Source organism: Palaemon carinicauda, chromosome 5, assembly GCF_036898095.1.
Source record: "Palaemon carinicauda isolate YSFRI2023 chromosome 5, ASM3689809v2, whole genome shotgun sequence".
NCBI classification, from domain to species: domain Eukaryota; kingdom Metazoa; phylum Arthropoda; class Malacostraca; order Decapoda; family Palaemonidae; genus Palaemon; species Palaemon carinicauda.
Genome location: NC_090729.1, coordinates 166,982,459 through 167,004,517, shown reverse-complemented (window position 1 = coordinate 167,004,517; position 22,059 = coordinate 166,982,459). Strand labels below are relative to the sequence as shown.

General features: G+C 42.5%; 1 protein-coding gene across 1 annotated transcript in view; it reads right to left on the bottom strand.

Moving 5' to 3' along the window:
• Positions 1-22,059, bottom strand: part of LOC137641586 (phosducin-like protein 3) — a 53,715-nt gene that overhangs the window by 26,052 nt on the left and 5,604 nt on the right. The window contains exons 2-3 of the mRNA XM_068374294.1: positions 11,430-11,562; positions 4,799-4,935 (exon numbers count right to left, since the gene is read on the bottom strand). Of these exons, the coding sequence (XP_068230395.1) occupies positions 4,799-4,935; positions 11,430-11,562 (270 nt within the window). The remainder of the gene's footprint in view (positions 1-4,798; positions 4,936-11,429; positions 11,563-22,059) is intronic.

Genomic DNA, 22,059 nt, shown 5'->3' with positions numbered 1-22,059 from the left:
CAAAGGAAGTAGCAGAAGGTAGGCGCATGGGTGGAGGAGGCTGACTCCTGGCATGAGTGGCTGAACTCAAGGGTTGCGCTTGCTGAGTGGTTGGCGGATGCGCAGTAGCAAGTTCCTGAGGAACGAGTTGAGGTTCCTGCGGTGTGAGCTGAGAGCGAAAAGGTAGTGGCTGCGCAGAACGCAGTAAAAATCTCGCAAGTTGAGGCTCCTGAGGCGCAAGGCTAAGGTGTTAAGGTGCTTGCCTTGAGGAGGGTTGAGCTCGCTGCAGCGAGAGCTGAGGAGACTGACTCATGGATGGGAGAGGTTGTACCTCAAGCGAGTGTTGCCTCACTGGTGGAACAGCAAGTGGAAGCGGAGGAAGAGAGGTATAAGCCTCCTGTTCCCATTGCTGAGGTTGCCTTAAGGAAGGCGGAGGGAGCTGCACACCACTGGGATCAGTAAACTCATAACGTGGCTCAACATCGTACGCCTGGCAGGTGGTACTGCGGTCAGGCGGAGCGAGCGCAGGCGGAGGGAGCGCAGGCGGAGCGAGCGCAGGCGGAGGCGCAACCTTCTCAGCCCGACACTCACGCATCAAGACCGAAAGTTGTGACTGCATGGACTGCAGTAGAGTCAACTTGGGGTCGGCAGACACTAAGGTCTGCTGAGGTAAAGCCTTAACAGCAGAGATCTGTTGCGGCAGAACCTTACTCCTCTTAGGCGGAGTGCATTCAACTGATGACTGAGGAGAGTCAGAGCTAACCCAATGACTGCATCCGGGTTGTTGAACTCTAACTTCGTACGTCTGGCATAGGTCTGGACTTTACGTTTAAGAGGTCTTGAGACCTGAGACCAGCGTTTTCTCCCCTAAATTCCTTCTGCAGACGAGCAAAATAAGGGCTCAATCGTCTGCGGGTGGGAGTGACGGTCTCGGTAAGACACGCCCACAACCACCGAGGATACTTCTGTGCGCCGATCAAGGCCTGCTGAACCCTTTTGTCCTTCGACATTGCTTCTCCCCTGGGCTTGGGAGCTTGCAAGAGGTCCCGGACTGGGAGGACGACTGGCGCGCACAGAAGTACCCTCACGCACAACACTGACACACTTTGCGCTAATCACTTATCACTTTGATTTTCTGTTTGCACTTATTTCACTGAACTCGAAACTTTAAGTGGTTTGTACCTGAAACACGCAATTCTATCCTTTCTCAAAAGTTAGTAATTGCGAAAACAGAATTACAATGTAACAGAAAAATCTAATGAAAGATAAATAATTCAGTGGCAGGAAAGAGACTAAACACTAGATCACTCTAGAAACGTTTACCTTCTTCCCCTAAAGAGACTAGGGAGAAGAGCAAAAACGATAACAACGTTACTCGCTTGAATGAAACGTTTATCCTCCTCTTTCTCCCTCCGTCTCTATCTCTCTCTCTCTCTCTCTCTCTCTCTCTCTCTCTTGACTTAGAACCTGAGAGAAGAGCCCAATCAAATATATCGTTAAAACATATTATTGTTAAAGGAAAAAACTGAAATATTTCCCAAAATGAAAAGTTCCTTTATTAGGATTAAAACCATTAAGTTAAGAAAGAATGAACAAAACGCTAGACACGGTTACTCTTACTGCAACGTGAAACCGTGAAAATTCTTTCTCTATCGTAACGATAGAGCGCAAGTTGAACGTTCTGAACGTCAACAACTGCAGAGACAAAACAAAACGTTAGTTCAACTTTGAAAACAGTACTAGACTATCAAAGAAATTCTTTCAAAGACATTAAAATAGCATAATATGTTAACAGGTAAAACCGAAATGACGGGCTCAATGTTAATTAACTTCGGTACCAAGAAAAGACCGCCTACTATTAGGAAGGTCGAATATAAACAAATATAAAAATTAATTTTAATAAGTTTATAATAAAAGGAAGTTAATCGAAGAGGCCTATAAGAGGCGGAGAGATATAAAATAAATCTATAACTTTTGTTAAGCAAAATTAAGAAAGAGATTCTATACTCTCTTAGACACCAACACTTCCGTCTAAGGGAAGGGTCGGCCATTAAAAGGTGAAAGAGAGTTCATACTCTCTTCGTCACCATAATTAATCAAATTAATTCCAAAAGCTAACTAAGCTAATATAGAAGTTTCCAGTAAAGCGACAGCCGAAATCAAAGAGAAATACTTCACCAAAGTCGTGAAAATACTCCAAGAACATAAGCGTATCCCAGAACGTCTTGCCGGAAGCACGACAGAGGAAAAATTGAGGAGGTGTCAACAAGAAGTACTATAGTACCTGGCCACAGGTGGCGCTGGTAAGTACACCCCCTTCTAGTATTGTGATAGCTGGCGTATCCCTCCATAGAATTCTGTCGGGCAACGGAGTTGACAGCTACATGATTATCGGGTAAGTTTAATATTGAAAATTATATTACAGAACCAAAATTTAAACAATGGAATGACATAGTGAAAGCAAAGATTTTATAAGAAATTTCATAAATTGGGTAAAATGCATAAAACTGATTACCGGTAGTTATATTACTGTAATTTTAATGCACTAACAATTCCTGTATGCTTGAATTTCATATCTTTCAGTGCAAAAATAAATTTTCCCTCATAAAATGTAATTTTGATGAATAAAATGACAAATTTAGGTGATTTGTTTTTTTTCCCAATTATATAAACTTGACGTTCTTTACATTGGAGTCAGATACAGTGAGAGCTGGTGTAAATGGCCGTAAAAACTTTTAAATGAGGTAAGCTTTGATTTGCAGCTAAAACTCTCTTCAAAATCAGATTAATACAAAAATTTCAGCAATATAGCTGCAGATCATTTAAAATAAAGCTTTCCTCTGAGTTGGAAGTACTGTAACTCCTTGTAAGCATCTATGATTAATCTTTTAACCAGAAAAAATAAGTCTAGTTTTGACTGATTAATACTTTAAGGGACCCGGCCGGAATGCCAATTTATGGGCGAATAGGAAGAAAAACACAAAATCCTGAAAAAATTCACTGAGCTTCAAATGCAATGGAAAATGCACATAAAAAATATTTTGTCAAAATTCCTCTTACTTTAATAGGACTGTTGCATCAGCAGCAAACCTTTTACTTCACTCAAGCTTGTAAAATGTCAAATTATTAAAAACAATCAAATGAAGCTTTATTGTATGTAGAGTATTGCATTACTGCTGATGTGCAGAATACAACACCTACTCTCATTGTTTCTCATTCTACACTGTACCACCTGGGAATAATTATACATAATTCATAATCTGATCCCAATTTCATCTAGCTATTTACCAAATATTAATAACACACAATAAATTTAATTTATTTGGACCACTCTAGATATTCATTAAAAGTGAAATCCACCAATGCCTAAAATGACAACCTGCTTACATACCATACTCTTTCACACAAAATTAGACTCAAATACAATATTCATTACCTGTATCATTTCAATAATGTTTCTTAAGAGAATTCATTTGGTAAGCTAGAAATGAAAACTTCAAGGTCATTTCTAGGAATACAGGGTATTCCATATTCACCTTGTTCATAAATTCATTTATTCAAATCTCAACAAATCCAAAATAAGATCAAGGAAAAGAAGTCCCATGACAAATTAGAGGATCTTGACTCTGTCATGTGTAGTACATCATCAGAACGTTTACCGACTGATGCACTAGAACCACTAATCAAAATGTGAGAAGTTAGGTAAGAGTTTGAAACTTGGCTGGGATCAAATTTCTTTTGGCTGAATAACCAATGGATTAACTTCTAGCTTGTGAAAAATAGACGAAAGAAGCCAATCTAAACCATCTAAACAATCTTAACCCCTTCGCTACGATGACAATTTCTAAATGTCAAAATATGCCAGATACGACACGTTGGCATACCGGTTACGTCATCTATAAATAGATGCCATATAGAAGTTAAAATCACTCGTATATCCTACAAAAACGTACACCACATGGTCGTATATCACACTTAGGATATTTCACTGTAAAAGCTCCTCCCCTCATGGATATTAGCCGCCCTTCTCCTTTCTTCACCCACCTAACAAAGACTTTGGAATTCTAGCCTTTATTCCTGATTGTGTAACGGCTATTTTAGTGTGATTTTATGTTACAAGGTAGAATCACGCCATTCCCTTTAGCCAGTGGAGACATTCCTACGTGAGTCATTCCTCTAACCCCCTATCCTCAAATCTCACCTCACCACCAACTGAGAAACTTGCGATTCTAGTCTTTATTCATGATTATGTAAGGGCTATTTTTGTATGTCTATATTGGCATATGCATTCAAATCACACACAAAGCATTCTCCAAAGTAAAACATAACTGTGTAGCTTCCCACCCCACCCTAAGTATTTCCCCTCTGACTCCCACCCACCCACCAGTCATGCAAGTTGTCAAAAGATTTGGTCAAATTCCATCACACTTATATTTAAAATAACACTTAAGTCAGATAGGACATCATACACTTATCAATCAATCATATAGTGATGCTTGCCTGTAGAGTAAAACTCCTGTAATGTTACCCATTTTAATTTCCTTTTCTCCTACAGTACTTGTGTAATAAGTTTTCTTTAAAATTAATTGCAAGTCTAACTGGAACATTTATGCCCCACAGTACTTTCCTTTTCCTAGGGCCTTACAGTTGCCTAGTGGTATAATATTACTGCTTTGGAAATATCAAAATCAGAATGTAATTTGAATTCCATATGTAAAAAAATTGAGATGATAGCAAGACAATGTGATTTGCCTAAACATTTCTCAAACAACAAAATTTTGAATATGAAAATTACAACTTCATAACATAAAGTTCTCACCTCACCAAATTTATTGGCTTGAGCCTGTGCTTTCATTTCTTCAATTCGCCTCTTTCGAAACTCAAGCAAGATAGCTTCATCTTCATCATCTTCAAGTTCATCTAACTGGTCTAGCGTCAATTTCCCTAATCTGCCCTCTGAAAAAATGAACTTTATTATTTTATCATCAAAATACAAGTGGATACCAAAATTTAAATAGTAGAATGTCGCAAGCCAAAGGGCCCCTAATACAGAATGAAGCCTTAGCATAGTAGAAGAAACTGAGAAGTAAGGAATAAACTCTAAAAGAAAAATGACAAACAATAGACACAAAGTAAAATCTCAAATTTTCAAAAGCAATTTGCATTTCTTATAACTATACTGTACAAACTTCAGTCCTTTAATAAAAGTAGATGCATAACTTTAGCAAAGCCAGAACGGCCTTCTAAACTTAACGGGATAGATATAACTACCAACAGGAGGTACAGGGGAAGCCTGGCCCACATATCAGTCATCAAGACCAGCACTTTTGACCTTAGGCCTAGGATTTGTGTTGACGCTGAAGCAGGAAGTGTAACTTATATGACTCAGCTTCGTATAGTTAAGAAAAATGCAAAATACTTAATAAAAAAATTGTTGTTCCCACATGAATAAAACAATCATCATTTAATAGGAGACTCATCCTTAGATGGGAGGAAGTCTCAACAGACGAAATTTCTGGCTGGTTCAACTTTCCAGAGAATTGTCACTGCACCTAGTCCTATGTAGGAGAGAAGGCGATGGTCCTGCTAGCCTCTTAACAGTCTGCATAGTGATGCAACAGGCATTAGGTTAGGCCTTGTTGTTTATTACTTTAATATAGCTTAATTTATAATCAACTCCATTTTCTGCTATCATATTGACATCTTCATTACGTCATGCCTACGGCGGTTGGCCTGTTGAATTTCAAATCAGTGTCTGCCTCAGTGAGCTTGTCAAGCACTCATCTTTCCATAACCCTTTATAACAAATACAAAATAAACTGAAGCAATTAAGAAGTTTGAAGATTCATTACAGGTCTATACCAAAAATAAAAGGTACTGTACTTAGTCACAGTAGAGCCTATACCTTTATACAGGATATGTTGTTAGAATGTATCCAGAGCTATTATTAGAAATAGGATCAAATACAACCAAACCATTCTCTAGATTGCTCGTTATGAAGCTTTCCTGCATCTGATGTCTGGTCCAATGGCCACGACTGCTGCATACCCAAAACAAGGGAAACAAAGAGTAGATGGTCAGTTATTATTATTATTATTATTATTATTATTATTATTATTGTTATTATTATGACTTACTAAGTTATAACCCTAGTTGGAAAAGCAGAATGCTATAAACCCGAGGGCTCCAACAGGGAATATAGCCCAGTGAGGGAAGGAAATAAAGAAGTTACAAGAGAAGTTATTAAAAATTAAAATAAAATACTTTAAGAACAGTAACAGCATTTGAATAAATATTTCATACATACACTATAATAACTTTAAAAAAACAAGAGGAAGAGAAACAAAATAGAATAGTGTGCCCGAGTGTACCCTCAAGCAAGAGAACTCTCCCTCAAAGCAGTGAAAGACCATGGTACAGAGGCTATGGCACTACCCAAGACCAGAGAACAATAGTTTAAATTTGCAATGTCCTTCTCCTAAAAAAGCTGCTTACCATTGCTAAAAAGTCTCTTCTACCCTTACCAAGAGGAAAGTAGCCACTGAACAATTACAGTGCAGTAGTTAACCCCTTGAAAGAAAAAGAATTGCTTTGTAATCTCAGTGTTATCAGGTGTATGAGGACAGAGGAGAATACAGTATGTAAAGAATAGGCCAGACTATTCAGTGTATGAGTAGGCAAAAGGAAAATGAGCCGTAACCAGAGAGGAGGATACCCGTCAATTTAGGCTTATGTCAAAACCACTATCTTAGAAGAGATAAATCTAGTCTTGTGAGAGAGCTAAGCTGGCTACATAACCTGATGAGTAGCTACCAGAGAACTAAGGGTAAAGGTATCCGAAGGACTTGTGGATATACTGGCATTTTCAGACTCCTGCCTTAATGCCTGTGCCACTTAAAAGTTTTTCCCAAATGCTAACATTGGCCAAATACAGTATTCATAACTTTGTGAGACTTTGCATATGTTGAACCTCCAACCCTCTCATTGGTTGAGGGATAGCCACATCTTATGGTTTCACAAAACCAGAAAGAAAGTTTCCTTGGATATACTTTTCTTTATCCTGCTAGTGCTGAAAAGTCTTTAGGGGTTAGGCCTCAAGTGCAGCGTCCTCTCAAGATACCACCATGGAGTCTCCTGATCCCATCTGGATGCTGCCTGAAGAGAAGATAAGAGGGACACATACCTCGTATTGTCAGCAAGTGGGTTTTAGGTCTTGGTCATATACTCAGGAACATAGCTAAAAAACACTCTATCCTTTGGAATGACTAGGTATTTGAGAGTCCGGTAAGTCTCTTGCTCTTCTCTGATCTGGAGAGGCTGTCTGCAGCACCCCTTTGAGGAGCAGCTATTGATCCCGAGTCTTGAGCCTCCCGCGAAACTCGAATCTACTGGCAAACTGTAGAACTTCCTGGGAACAGTTTTCAAGTCCTTGCTTTCCCTGGGGCATGCATCCTCAGAGAAGGAAGAGAGGAGACTGGTCATCATCTTCCCCTTCAAGGCTTTAGGAAACTTTGGATTTGGACAGATCCTAGTACAGTACATTCTGCAGGGAGCCACCAGCAGTCCTCATTACCCCTCCTCCAACTCCAAGGAAAGGCAGAGCATCAGGCAGAATCAACATCTATTCGTGACAACCTATAGTCATTGATATAAGAGACCTCCCTGGGTGATCTAGAACCACGATGGGTTCGGGGATGATAATGATCACCTGGGAGAGGCGTCACTTGGCAATAACAGTTGCGCCTTCGGTCATCTGATTTTATGGGACTATGCTTGGGCTCAGTAATTGCGGACAAGTCCTCCAAAGGGCGTGTGCTCTCGGCTTCTCTGGGAAGGGTCTACATGGCGATTTCACTTGGAAGTGCAAGGCCTAGATGCAAGATTAGGACCCTGTGGTACTCCCAGAGGAATCATGTGTGTCCTGTTGTTACTTGGGGTAATGAGCGCTTAGGCGTAGCATAAGAGGGTGAAGCGCATCTTCTTTAAAGCATCAGTGAGGAGTATTCACCTGTTCTCTACTCTTAGCTGGCTATGCTCATGTTAGCGAGGTGCACAGCCGGATGATGGTGAATGCGCTCGTGACCTATAGCGCTCATGTGACAAGGAGCTCTTCTCCTTGCGAGAGTAAAGGCGAATCACAAAGCAACCGAAGTCGCTAGAGCGCTTGGGACAAGAAGCGATTTTAACTGCACACCTCTCAGTGATCTTAAGAGAGCTCCACAGCGTTAAATACACCCCGAAGAGCTAGGGCACTAAAGTAAAGGTATATGTTTGCACTTTTGAGCCTGCTGTAGAACCAATGGGCATTCTAAAGGTAAGACTAAGTGCGTGCATTTGGGCCAATCGTGGAGAGCGTAAGCATGCTTTTGGAGCTGGCAGGCATGCTTACTCACGTGTCCCAGTGTAAGGGAGCACCCCAAGCATATTTGCACTAAAGTTGGGACTCGCAAGTTGACCAAAGAGGGAGATGCAAATTGTTAGGAGGGTACCAGCATGTAACTGCACTACTGTACGTTTTATGCATAAGAGCAACCATTAGATCAGTAACCTACCTACTAAGCCCAAAATTGGAAGTGATTTCTATTATTTCTACCTATAAAAGTCTGAGTCCTCTCCTCATTTTTGCATTTATGTAGGAAGTATTTGAGATCACTTGTACTCTCCTCATCATACAACCTAAGTCCTTTCTTCGGGTTTGTATTTGCAAGGAAACAAATGAGATGACTATTAGCAGTATTCCCACAGGAGAGAGCTCTAGTAGACAGGCGAGGGTATGCGCGATCAACCACAACCAAGAGGGAGGGTGTGCAACTGATCATAAGTAGGTGAGAGGATGTACAAACCATTGTATCGCAGGCAATGACGTGAGCAGTTTAAGTTTAGTCTGTAAATGTACACTTGTGCAATAGCACTCTCACCAGTGTGTGCAGACACCTAGCAGCAAACCAAGTATCATTCTAACAAGAGAGCATACCAGGAAAAGAAGCTACTGTATTGCAAAAGCGAGCAATTGCTAACAGATTACTGTAATGATAATAAGCAAAATGAGGTAATGTTCCAAAAGATACTTTCCTAGTGGTGTTATTTCAAAGGGTGTTCGCTATTGCAGGCTAAAGTACTTCAGTGATCAGCTAGTGGGAAAACCCAATACTTCAATGTAAAAATTTCCATTGTATTCTGCGTCCTGGTGAATGCTGGCAAAAACTGTCTTTACCACGGGGAGAGAAACAGTAGGAGTGACTTACTGTATTGGCAACTTCTATCGATCAGTTTTAAAGGAATTATCAAAAAAAAAGGAGAGAGAGAGAAAGGCTAAGCCCCATTTTCTTCAGTGTGTACAAAGTCAGCTGACTAACTACGAACTCATACAAAAGTTTGCCTCTGTCCATAAAGCATCTAATAAAATCTGATTGTATGTGAAGATGCCTCCCGGCATGCTTTTTCATTAGTTTGGGCTTCAAATGAACCTGCCTAAAATTCCTGCTGGCTTTGAGATAAGTGAACACACAAGTGAAATCGAGTACGCACGTTCAAGACATAAGGAATTTATCTCCCCTTGGGGAGAACACCCGAGTGTAATCCTGCAAACACGTTCAGGGCATAAGGAATATTCCAAATCTTAAAGTAATTTGAATTTCTGAGTTAAACAGTCTAAGTGTCACTCATTTGGAAGAGCAATATATATACTGTATATATACATCTGTGTGTGTGATCTCCCGAAAAGTTTGGAAATCCTTTTCAGGTATGCGAGATGTAAAGAAACTCAAGATTTGCAAAGAATATGTTTTTAGGATAATAGGAGATGTTCCCTACTGAGAACTCTTCTACTCCCAGAAGAGAGTGAGTGTGTGAAGTCGACCCAAATTCTATCGAGGACAATTAATAATTGTTGTGAAAGAAACTACTCTGGACCAGAGAGCAGCTGCATTTGGGTATGTGCTCCAACTCTCGCAATTGTAAAGATTCTTCTCAAAGAGTTCAGACTTGCTCCCTATCCTGAACATGCTAGCTGTAGTAGCACACTAAGAGATGCATGCAAAGGTGTGTGAGGTAACCCAACTGTTCTAGAACCCCAACAAGTCTAGTAAGGATAGGTTAGCCACCATGCACATGTGCTCAAAAGCACTGGTTCATTTAGATGTGTGCGTTGCCATTGCATACACTCCGAAGAGCTAGCATGCTCACGTGAGAGAAAGTGTCCATTCTTGAGCACACAGCAATGTGTGTTGAGAGTCATGTTGCTCATAAACATAAGGATCCTTCGGTGGGGAGCACATCCAATAGGGAGGCGCATATGAGACATGCTAGCATGAAGCATGTTTCCTCTACAGGGGTGAGCGTGCTCACTTGTAAAGCACGCTTGAGTTCACTAAAAGCAAGTTGATCAGTGTTTTATCCAGTCAGGGAACATTGATTCAACAGTGCTTGAATTACTCCCGAGCGAGTTAATCCAAAGCAGGATACAGTATTCCTTCAGAAAGAAGCTTTTTCCTCTCGATATTGTTTCCTTCCGGCTTCAGAGAAGTCTGACTCAAGGGCAGCAAAAGTGAGAGTCCTGCATTCACCTTTGGCCAACCAACTGAGTTGTGGGAGACATGCTGTCATTAAATACAGAATGTCTCAGACCCAAGGACAATGTCCCAAGATGCTATTAGCATTAAACCGGGAACAGGTGTCCAAGGGTACTACTGAAAAATAAAATGAAAAGATTCTCCAGGAGACATACTAGCTGAAAGAAATAAAAAGCATTAAACACTAATCTCCAGACAGTGGAAGAATGATTGTTCCCACTGACAACTATCATCAAAGTAACTGCTCTGTGTGAGCAAGCAGAGGGCCGGTGTTTCCCCACTCGTGGGTTGTAATTGCCGGCCGCCTGTTTACATTTCGTTATAAAAGTTTAAACTTCCATGTTCTCCAGCTCCGCTTTTATTTCTCCTATGTAAAGGACAAAGGTTTGTATTTGTGTTGTAACAAATATAGATTTGACCAGCAACCAAACTCCCTCTCTCCACCAAACCTATAACCATGGAGGGCCATGCAATGGTTACTGATGACTCTGCTGGTAGGCATTAGGCTCCCCCAAACCCCCCTTCCTAGCTCACAAGGACAGTTGGGCTATAGGCACTACTAGAAACTATCTGGCTTGAGATCGAATTCCCAACGCACAGATTACAAGACCATGATGTTTCCTATCAGGTACTATAACCCCTCAGCTAAAATAAAGATGCATGAACATTTCAGACATATTTTTTAAGTACAATGGTACCTATTGGCATGAATAAATCAATCTCCACTGAAGACTATTGTACATTGTCATGTGAATAAATGCAGTAAAAACCAATAGTATCTGATATGGTAGAACAAATAAATACATATAGCATTACAATATCCAATTCATAAGTGTATAGGACATTTCAGTAAATAAATATAGTAAATAAAGTACGTACCTGCACTTTGCTTCTCCTGAATGGTCTGTTCCATCATTTCTGTTATCATTTCCTCGGTAATTTCTGGTTCTTTTTGGGGCAATATGCCCTTTTTCCGGAGAATATCGTTCCATTCTGTATCTTCGTCGGGATTCTGCAAAAGACAGTAAGGGTTATAAGTGACATAAATTATTTGATAATAACAGAGGACTGTATGCTTTATCATGAATGAGTAGCATGATCATGGCATTATACTATGCAGCACTAACATGTAAAGAATGTTATCAGCAGTTACTACATAGTGTACAATATTAATAAAGTAATATAGTACAAATTTTATTTCTAAAAAAATGCAATTTATACATGTTCCTTGAAAATGGCTCACAACAATTCAATATTATAATATTGAAGAGGATGACTACTGTATATGTGAATGTACAGTATGTGTTTATAAATATATATATATATATATATATATATATATATATATATATATATATATATATATATATATATATATATACAGTATATATATATATATATATCATAAGTTCCGGAGAGGAAAAATGAAACTCTGCACCTCTGCGGAGGTTGGAGTAGGAAAGCTGCTCCTGAAGGTCCCTCCATCAGAACATCGTTCCAGGAGGGACCTTGTTTTACGACATGAAGGCCTTGCTTTGCCACTGTAAGGACCGTATATGAAGTTGACTGTTCGGAGCTAGGTGTTCAAGGGAGGCTAAGTTTCTCAACAGTCCTTGCCATTGATGGGCTTGCCAAAAGTGTGTCTTGAAACAAGGGAGCTAGCTCTTACAACACTATAAGGTGATCCTGTGAACAGGGACAAAGATCCTAGTTAACATCTGTGGGGCTGTTGATGACCTATGTCACAATACCTTGAACTGGTATACAGTACAACTATGAAGCCTAATGATCTGATTGTTTACCAGATCGAACTGGGGTCTCCATTTCAACCGGAGTTTTAAGACCGGTCTCCAGTTTCCAGACACCTTCTTGACAAGAAAGAGTCTAGTACAGAAGCTTGGGGTTCCTTAACATATACTTGTAGAGTGGTCCTCTCTACCATGGTCAGCACCTCTGCCAAAAGGGCTAAGCCCTTCACTGATCCCTCATGCAACCAATAAGAATCACGAGTGGAATGCGAACCTTGCGAAACAAGCTCAGCTGATCGTGGGCAAACACAAGCCAAGGGGAGATTGTGTTGATCGCACAACCACAGGTGTGCAAGCACGAGCCTGCATTGCGTGCCCTACCTCACCAGGTAGAGCAGGCATAACAGTGTGTGACTGAGCTAGAGGTAAAGGTGGGTGAGTTGCGTGCAGGTAGATGTCACGTTGCGCTCTCAATCCAGCCCAGCAAGCGAGATAGCGATCACACCTGGAGTGCTAATACAGACACCTGTGAGTGCTGGAGACTCGCAGCCTCGCAAGACCACAGTGTAGCCGTTCGGCCTATGAAAGCGGGTAAGCCTGATAGTGTGCAAGCTGAGGCATGTGATCGAGCTCTGCGTTCCCAGTGCCAAGCTTAGACGTATGACTCCCTTAGCTATCTATCCAAACTGCAGGTATCTTTCCACATGTCATTACATCATAGGAGAAACCCACCCTTGAAGGAGGCAAAAATTGTGGAACATCAAGGCCTTTCACATGGCACACCCCTTGAGTGCACGCTGAGTGCATTAAGAGAACACTTGCTCTAATTATATCTTTCAGGGTAACAAGGATGCGAGACCAAGTGAAGTAGGCTCACTGATTGCAAGCACATACAAGACCTGGTGCATTACAAACACAGCCACAGGTGAGCGAGCCTGGATAGTGTGCTCTACCTCAACAGGTAGAGCAACCTCAGCTGTGCGAAGGCAAGCATATGCCATAGGCAGTTGAGAGAGCTAGCAGCCAGGTGTGTGCAGACTAAGCTGGCCAAGCATAATCGGTATGCTTGCGCATATCCCTACTATCCATCTGAAGAGTATATAATAGTAAAAGGGGGAGAGCAGGGCAACATACCAAAGATGAGGAGGGTGCCTGGAAGTGACAGCTCTGAGAAGAGTGCCTAAGTGTAACTACTAAATTAGCAACCTACCAATTGAAACCCTTAGGAAGTAAATTCATTTCCTTTAATTTTGCATTACAAACCTGAGTACTTGCTTAGGTCTATATGTGTAAGATTCATTTACCTTTTACCCACTAACTAGCCCCCTTCTTTATTTCAGGCAAGTGTTAGCCAGAAGAAAATGAGGGGTTAGAAGTGTTACTTGCGTGGACAGAAAGGGGAGAGAGTGTATAATCAATCAAGAGTAGTTTAGAGGTGTGTGACTGATCGTGAACAGGTAAGTGATCGGTCACAACAAAATCACTTGAGCAACTGCGACTTGCGACCATTTACTTATGCCATGGTACTCTCTTAAAAGAACATGTGAACCCTTAGTAGTACATTTAATATAGCTCTAATGGGAGAGCAATCTAGAGAAAATAACCTACTGAACATTGAGCCATTAATAAATGGATCAGCAAAATGAAGCTGAAGTGGAAACATTCCGAAAATGTTCCAAAGCTGCTTGCATTGACGTGCTGTTCCAATGTTTGCTCACAAAGAGCAAGACTGGAATAGAGGAAAGATGATAGTAGTTGTGGACTGTCGAGGGGAGAACAAAATAGTGCTCAAACCATGGTAGTTTACTTCGTTCTCGGGGAGTGCCTAACTCTATCTCTCCCAGTGGGAGAGAAAAGACGGTAGGAGTATCTATTAAAAAACTCCTTCCGACTGATATTTCAAGACTTCTTGTTTATAAAAGATAATCGGACCGTTTTCTTTCATTTGATCGCCATCAGCTCACTGACTCCTTTACTGAGGCGGATAAGATCTAAATGTACAAACAATTACCCGTGCAAGAAACCTCTGTGCATAACATTTAAAATATAACTAAATGCGAGTAAAAACAGATAAAAAATCATATTCCCACGGTGGGATCGATCTGCTACCATGCTTATGATAGGCAAACTCATTACCACGGTACTAGGAGGAAGATGCAACATGACGTCCTTGTTTACTCGGGAAAGGCAAGTGCTTCGCACAAGCACACCTAATTTCTTGTTGTTTACTATTGTCAGGGAAGAGTGCACAATCGTAATCATGAAAAGAGAAAAATTACAAATCTACAGTACAGTAATTTGTACTGTATTTCCTGAAAACAACTGAATTCAAGTCGTCCTAAAAAACTTGGGAATCTTTTACAAGTATACCCAAGATTTCTAGGTGTAATTCTTATGGGAGAGAGAGGGATTAGTAGGAAAACTCTCTCTTGCCCTGAAGAGAGACTCAGGATCTGTGAGGAATTTGTTTCCATAAACACAGAAGACGCATAAAAGCATATACCCCTGTATAGCTATCGTAGGAACTAAGATCTCTCAATAAGAAAACATACCCAAACAGTATTGGTTTTCAGAGTGATGTCAGTGCCTAAGTAGTGGAGTAAACCACCTATACTAGACTCCTAACCGTCTCATGCACGCTCGGGGTTTAGAAAGGATAAAATGTGTTCAAATGCAAGCGAGTGCTCAGGTGGATAAAGCTCTACGATTGCCAGTGATTTCACCTGGAGTCCTCAACAGATAATTTGAGCACTGAGTACATACTTGTTGTGTGTGGTGCTTCCGAGCCACCTGGGGAGATGTGCTCCCAGATGAGGACAACCTCTCGCACTTGTGAGGGCATCTGATGAAGGTCTACCAAGGGTCGGAGAACTTAGAAGTATGAGGACAAACTTGTGTCCTCATGAACTCACCCCTCGCATTACCCCAGAGAGGATAGGCAAGCATGTCCTCGTGTTAAGCAAACTCAGCATGCGAACCCACCCTGAGAGGTAAGTGCACTGGAGGGAACGCATGCCTGTCCTCATGAGAGGCAGCTTGTTAAGCAAACCGCCACTTGATCACAAAGAAACTGGCTTCCAATAAGCGAGGCTGAAAACATTGAATCAACACCACTCGTGGGTGCCCATCGTATAAACCCGAAGGGTCAGCAAAAGACACTTATAAAAACAGACTTCCTCATGGAGGAGTCTGATCCTAATACTGTACTTCATAGAAGTCTTACCCAAAGGAGACAAGGATGAGCTTTCACCCTTGGCCAACTTAAGGAGTTAAACATAACATGATATCTGCACCCCTCCATTAACCAAGATCCTGAGTCAAGGACTAAGAGTAATGGTGGAATTTTTTTCAGTGTCCAGCCAGCAAGGACAGAGGTCTGTCTCCACTGACTGCTGGGACCAAAATGGAGTCATAGTGAGTGAGCTGTGGTGGGGAGCTTCTCAGCTATCAACAGGTAACAACATAAATGGTTGTTGACAACTCGTTAAAAGTTTTAACAGCAGTGTTTCCAGCTTCGCTAAAGTCATACTCCTATGTAAGGAAAGAGGGGTTGTTCATGTCAGAACAAAGTCTATTAAATGATCTTATCAAGAACACAGCTGATCACAAGGAGGATTACTATGGGATGCTGGTGATCTACTTTGACATTCAAGTTACATCAGACTATGTTCTTCTGCATCATACCTACAGAACATGTCCTCAAACTTTGAGGAATGATATTGTACGACTGTGGTGGGAATAGGGATTTTTCTTTCTGGAGCTCCATCTGGAGTTTTGAAGCTTTACAAGAGATCCTGATGTCTTTAGTATTGCCAAAAAATCTGGAGAAGACATTTTAAACAACCAAAATAGTCATAAAACAAACAGAAAACCTGACTGAAAACAATCTGAGTACAGTACTGTACTTATTTTTTAAAAGAACGCCCAGCATCCTTACTCATCATACATCACAGAGCAAAGTGAGTAAAATAGGGTGACACACCACTCAGAGACAGTAAGATTACTTATTAATAACACAGCATCTTATGTTGGACCATTGTGACATCTGGAGTCGGAGTAGTTACTGCAGGATCCAGAGGAAGGATGAAAGGGAGAGCCAGAGTCTCCTGCATTCTATATTACTTTCTCTGCCTCATGAAAGCTGATGGAATCAGAAAGGAGGATCTTCCCACCCTCAAGAGTCATTCCTTGCAGATACCCCTGTATCCACCTTGTCTAAAGCTTCAGTGGCCAAGATTGATCATGGAAGCTCGAGATAAGGCATAGAACTACCAGGTGTACAACAAAGGCGGTTGATTGCCACTTTCCTCCCCTTTGGAGAAGATGGGGCCTCTCCAAGACCATCCACCTTTTGGATACATCGAAGGACAAAGAAAGACCTATCAAACTCGCTCTCCTCAATATCTTGGGGTTTTGATCCTACTGGTTGAGGAAGAATTCTTTGGAGTCATTATCGAAGTACTCTATTTTGGAAACTGTAACGAGCTGGCCGCAAGAAAGGTCATCGTCAAAAACAAGATCTGTTCTTCCCCCTGAAAGAAGACTGAGACAGAAGGGAGCCGATTGCCATACCCCTGACGGACTTCCCCCAACAGACTTGAGAGTCCTGGATCATTTTGGCTACCCTAGGAGCAGTCGGTCAAGATGAAGAGTTCTTTGGCATGGTTTACCCGACTTTACTTTCTGATGAGAGACTGCTGCCAAAGGAGAGAGATGACAGGAAGAACTCTTCTTCTCACCTAAGATCCTAGACTGGCTAGAGACTCACCAAGGCTTGTCTAGGGCCAGAGAGGGCTGCCAGTAGATGTCATCCTTCCTCCATCTCTTCGGTGATGAGAAGCGAGTGGAAGTCATGAATTCCAGTGAGGAAAGGTAATACTACTCTACCAAGGTGATTTCCCTTGGAGACAGATATCCCCTATGAGTTCTAGGTCGAGTGTCACCCCACCCGGGGGGTTTCCTGTTGCCTCCACCTTCAACACCTCCTTTTGTCCAGTTTGGTCAGAACTACAGTATATTAGGTGCAGATCCAAGAAGTGTGGGCTGAACTCTGGAGAAACTGTAGCCTTGGCTACCTTAGGTACTAGAACCGGAGAAGCCACAGGAGTTCATGGAAGAAGTGCTATCTGTAGGTGGCAAATGTTCAGAAGTGTGTTCAGGTGAAACGCATTCAGATGAAACACGTCTTATGCATTCAAGTGAAGAAAGTGTAGCGTGTTCAGGTGAAGAGAGTATAGTATGTTCAGGTGAAGCATGTCTAGCGTGCTCAAGAGAAATGTGTCTAGCGCATTCAGAAATAATACTTCTAGGGCATGCAGGTGAAGCACATCTGGGAGAGGAGCAAGCTGGAGAATCGCATCTGGAAAAAGCACGTAAAGAATCACATCTAGTAGCAGTGTGTTTGGGTAAGGCTTGTGATGGAGAAATGAGTCTGGATGAGGCACGCGCACGAGTATCTCATCTGGATGAACTCATCTGGGTGAGGCATGTGATGGAGAAGCGCATCTGGGTGAAGCACGTCATGGAGAAGCCCGTCTGGTTGAGGCACACAATGGCAAGTTGTCTCTGGAAGATCATGAGAACCTATGTTGTGGTGGAGATGAAGAAGCTTACCTAAGAGCCTCCTCCAGAAAGGAAGGATCTGGCAAAGGTTGTATGACAACCCTGTGAGCATGCTGGGGGAGTGAGCGTATTCTAAAAGCAAGGCCTACAAGGTGCTCCTGCTGGTGTCCTGAAGGGCCAGCTTCAACCGATCCTCGGAAGGGGAACCCTGAAGTCCCAAGGAGAACCACAACATGTGTAAGGCGTCATTAAATTGAAGAAAGCTAGTAGAAGGCTCCTTCTGAGGGGGCCCGTCCATTTCACTAGGGGAAACAATAAGACCCCCTTACAGCAAGGCTTGTACTAAGGTTATAGGGTCGCCACTCTTGCTCGATTGGTATCTGGAGAAAACCAATCAAGAAGAGTTGAAGGGCAGAGTACCAGGGGTGGAAGAAGGAAGCCAGGTCTTCTTCGACCTCGGGGATGACCTCGAGGGTGAAGAATCCTTCTTTTTCCTCCGCCTGCCATACTTCTTCCATTGGAAGGACAACCACTCCCAACACTTGTCTCAAGGGGAAGCCTGGCTGCAGGAGCCTTCTGCAGGCCAGGCATACCTGGTGAGGATCTGTGTCCTTAGCCCAGGTCTTGAGCAACACACATGAACACTTCCACATGTCTGCAGGAATCCTCAAAAGAAAAATCAATAAAAGTTAGCCATCTACCAAAAATCCAGCCAGCAAAAATGGCTGCTATTATACTGGTCTGTCAGTGAGCCAGCAGGGTGCAGTGCTTTCCCGATACTGGCCGGTTGTAGACACCCTGTCATAATTTTAAATGCTATATTCCAGCTTTGCTTTAATTATTTTCCTATGTAAAAGACAGGTTTCCATCTGTAGGAGCAAATTGAAATATTCTAGCAATGTCTGCCTGGAGTATATATACAGTATATATGGTCAGTCTCTAGGGCATTGACCTGCTAGGGTATTGTCACTGTCCCTTGCCTCTGGCAATCATGAGTGACCTTTTAACCTTTAAAATGTTATTTTTATTAGTAAAATAAATTTTTGAATATACTTACCCGATAATCATGTAGCTGTCAACTCCGTTGCCCGACAGAATTCTATGGAGGGATACGCCAGCTATCACAATACTAGAAGGGGGTGTACTTACCAGCGCCACCTGTGGCCAGGTACTATAGTACTTCTTGTTGACACCTCCTCAATTATTCCTCGGTCCACTGGTTCTCTATGGGGAGGAAGGGAGGGTCGATTAAATCATGATTATCGGGTAAGTATATTCAAAAATTTATTTTACTAATAAAAATAACATTTTTCAATATTAAACTTACCCGATAATCATGTAGCTGATTCACACCCAGGGGGGTGGGTGAAAACCAGTGTACAAGATTAAAGGATAGCTAAGTATCCCATATTTCATATAACAGTTATCTCAAATAACAATGAAATAATAAGTACCTGGTAAGGAAGTCGAATTGAACCGTTACTCTGCCTCTTTTTTAAGTTCGTCTTCCTTACTGAGCGCAGCGTTCCTCTTGGAGGCTGAATCAACCCAAAGGTGCTAAAGTATATAGGGTTGCAACCCCTACTAAAGGACCTCTACAAAACCTCTAACCCAGGCGCTTCTCAAGAATGAATAGACCACCCGCCAAATCAAAAGGATGCGGAAGGCTTCTTAGCCTACCGTAACAACCATAAAAACAACAATAAAAGCATTCAAGAGAAAGGTTAAAAAAGGTTATGGGATTAAGGGAATGTAGTGGCTGAGCCCTCACCTACTACTGCACTCGCTGCTACGAATGGTCCCAGGGTGTAGCAGTTCTCGTAAAGAGACTGGACATCTTTAAGATAAAATGATGCAAACACTGACTTGCTCCTCCAATAGGTTGCATCCATTATGCTCTGCAGAGAACGGTTTTTATTAAAGGCCATCGAAGTAGCTACGGCTCTTACTTCGTGGGTCCTTACCTTCAGCAATGCAAGGTCTTCCTCCTTTAAGTGAGAATGGGCTTCTCTAATCAGAAGCCTTATATAATACGAAACCCCGTTCTTGGACATGGGCCTCGAAGGTTTCTTGATGGCACACCATAAGGCTTCTGACTGTCCTCGAATAGGTTTAGACCTCTTAAGATAATATTTGAGAGCTCTGACAGGGCAAAGAACTCTCTCTAGTTCGTTACCTACCATGTTGGAGAGGCTAGGTATTTCAAACGATCTAGGCCAAGGACGTGAAGGAAGTTCGTTCTTTGCTAGGAATCCGAGCTGAAAAGAACATGTTGCAGATTCGGTCGTGAAACCAATGTTCTTGCTGAAGGCATGAACCTCACTGACTCTCTTAGCTGTTGCAAGGCAGACGAGAAAAAGAGTCTTGAGGGTAAGGTCCTTGAAGGAAGCTGACTGGAGAGGTTCGAACCTAGGTGACATAAGGAACCTTAAGACTACGTCTAGGTTCCAGCCTGGAGTGGATAGACGACGCTCTTTAGACGTCTCAAAAGACTTAAGAATGTCTTGAAGGTCCTTGTTGGAAGAAAGGTCCAAACCTCTGTGGCGGAGAACTGAAGCCAACATACTCCTATACCCTTTAATCGTAGGGGCTGAAAGGGATCTCTCATTCCTAAGATGTAGAAGGAAGTCAGCTATTTGGGTCACAGAGGTATTGGTAGAGGATATTGAATTGGCTCTACACCAGCTTCGGAAGACTTCCCACTTAGATTGGTAGACTCTACGAGTGGAAACCCTTCTTGCTCTGGCAATCGCACTGGCTGCCTCCTTCGAAAAGCCTCTAGCTCTAGCGAATCTTTCGACAGTCTGAAGGCAGTCAGCCGAAGAGCGTGGAGGTTTGGGTGCAACCTGTCTACGTGAGGTTGACGTAGAAGGTCCACTCTTAGAGGTAGAGTCCTGGGGATGTCGACTAGCCATTGAAGTACCTCTGTGAACCATTCTCTTGCAGGCCAAAGGGGAGCAACCAGCGTCAGCCGTGTCCCTTCGTGCGAGATGAATTTCTGCAGAACTTTGTTTATTATCTTGAACGGTGGGAATGCGTAAAGGTCGAGATGGGACCAGTTCAGTAGAAAAGCATCCACATGAACTGCTGCAGGGTCTGGAACAGGGGAACAGTACAGCGGAAGTCTCTTGGTTATGGAGGTGGCAAACAGATCTATGGTAGGTTGACCCCACAAGGTCCAAAGTCTGTTGCACACACTCTTGTGGAGGGTCCATTCCGTGGGAATGACCTGATTCCTTCTGCTTAGGCGATCTGCTGAGACGTTCATATTGCCCTGAATGAACCTCGTGACCAGAGTGAGGTTTAGACCTCTTGACCAAATGAGGAGGTCCCTTGCGATCTCGTATAGGCTCCTCGAATGGGTCCCTCCTTGCTTGGAGATGTAAGCCAAGGCTGTGGTGTTGTCTGAGTTCACCTCCACCACTTTGCCTAGCAGGAGGGACTTGAAGTTCAGCAGGGCTAAATGAACTGCTAGTAGCTCCTTGCAGTTGATGTGGAGCAATTCCTGTTCCTCGTTCCACGTTCCCGAGCATTCCCGTCCGTTCAAGGTCGCACCCCAGCCCGAGTCCGATGCATCTGAGAAGAGATGAAGATTGGGGGTCTGAATAGCCAACGATAGGCCCTCCCTGAGAAGGAGATTGTTCTTCCACCACAGGAGAGTGGCCTTCATCTCTTGGGAGATTGGGATAGAGACTGCTTCGAGAGTCGAACCCTTGTCCCAATGAGCTGCAAGATGGAATTGAAGAGGGCGGAGGTGGAGTCTCCCTAGCTCGACGAACAGGGCCAGTGATGAAAGGGTCCCTGTGAGACTCATCCACTGTCTCACCGAGCAACTGCTCCTCTTCAGCATGCTCATGATGCACTCTAGGGCTTGGCTTATCCTGGGGGCCGATGGAAAAGCCCGAAAATCCTGACTCCGAATCTCCATTCCCAGGTACACAATGGATTGGGAGGGAATGAGCTGAGACTTTTCTATGTTGACTAACAGACCCAGTTCTCTGATTAAGTCCAAAGTCCAGTTGAGATTCTCCAGACAGCGACGACTCGTGGAGGCTCTCAACAGCCAGTCGTCTAAGTAGAGGGAGGCTCTGATGTCCGATAAGTGTAGGAATTTTGCTATATTCCTCATCAGATGAGTGAACACCATAGGAGCTGTGCTTAGGCCAGAACACAGGGCTTGGAATTGGTAGACAACCTTT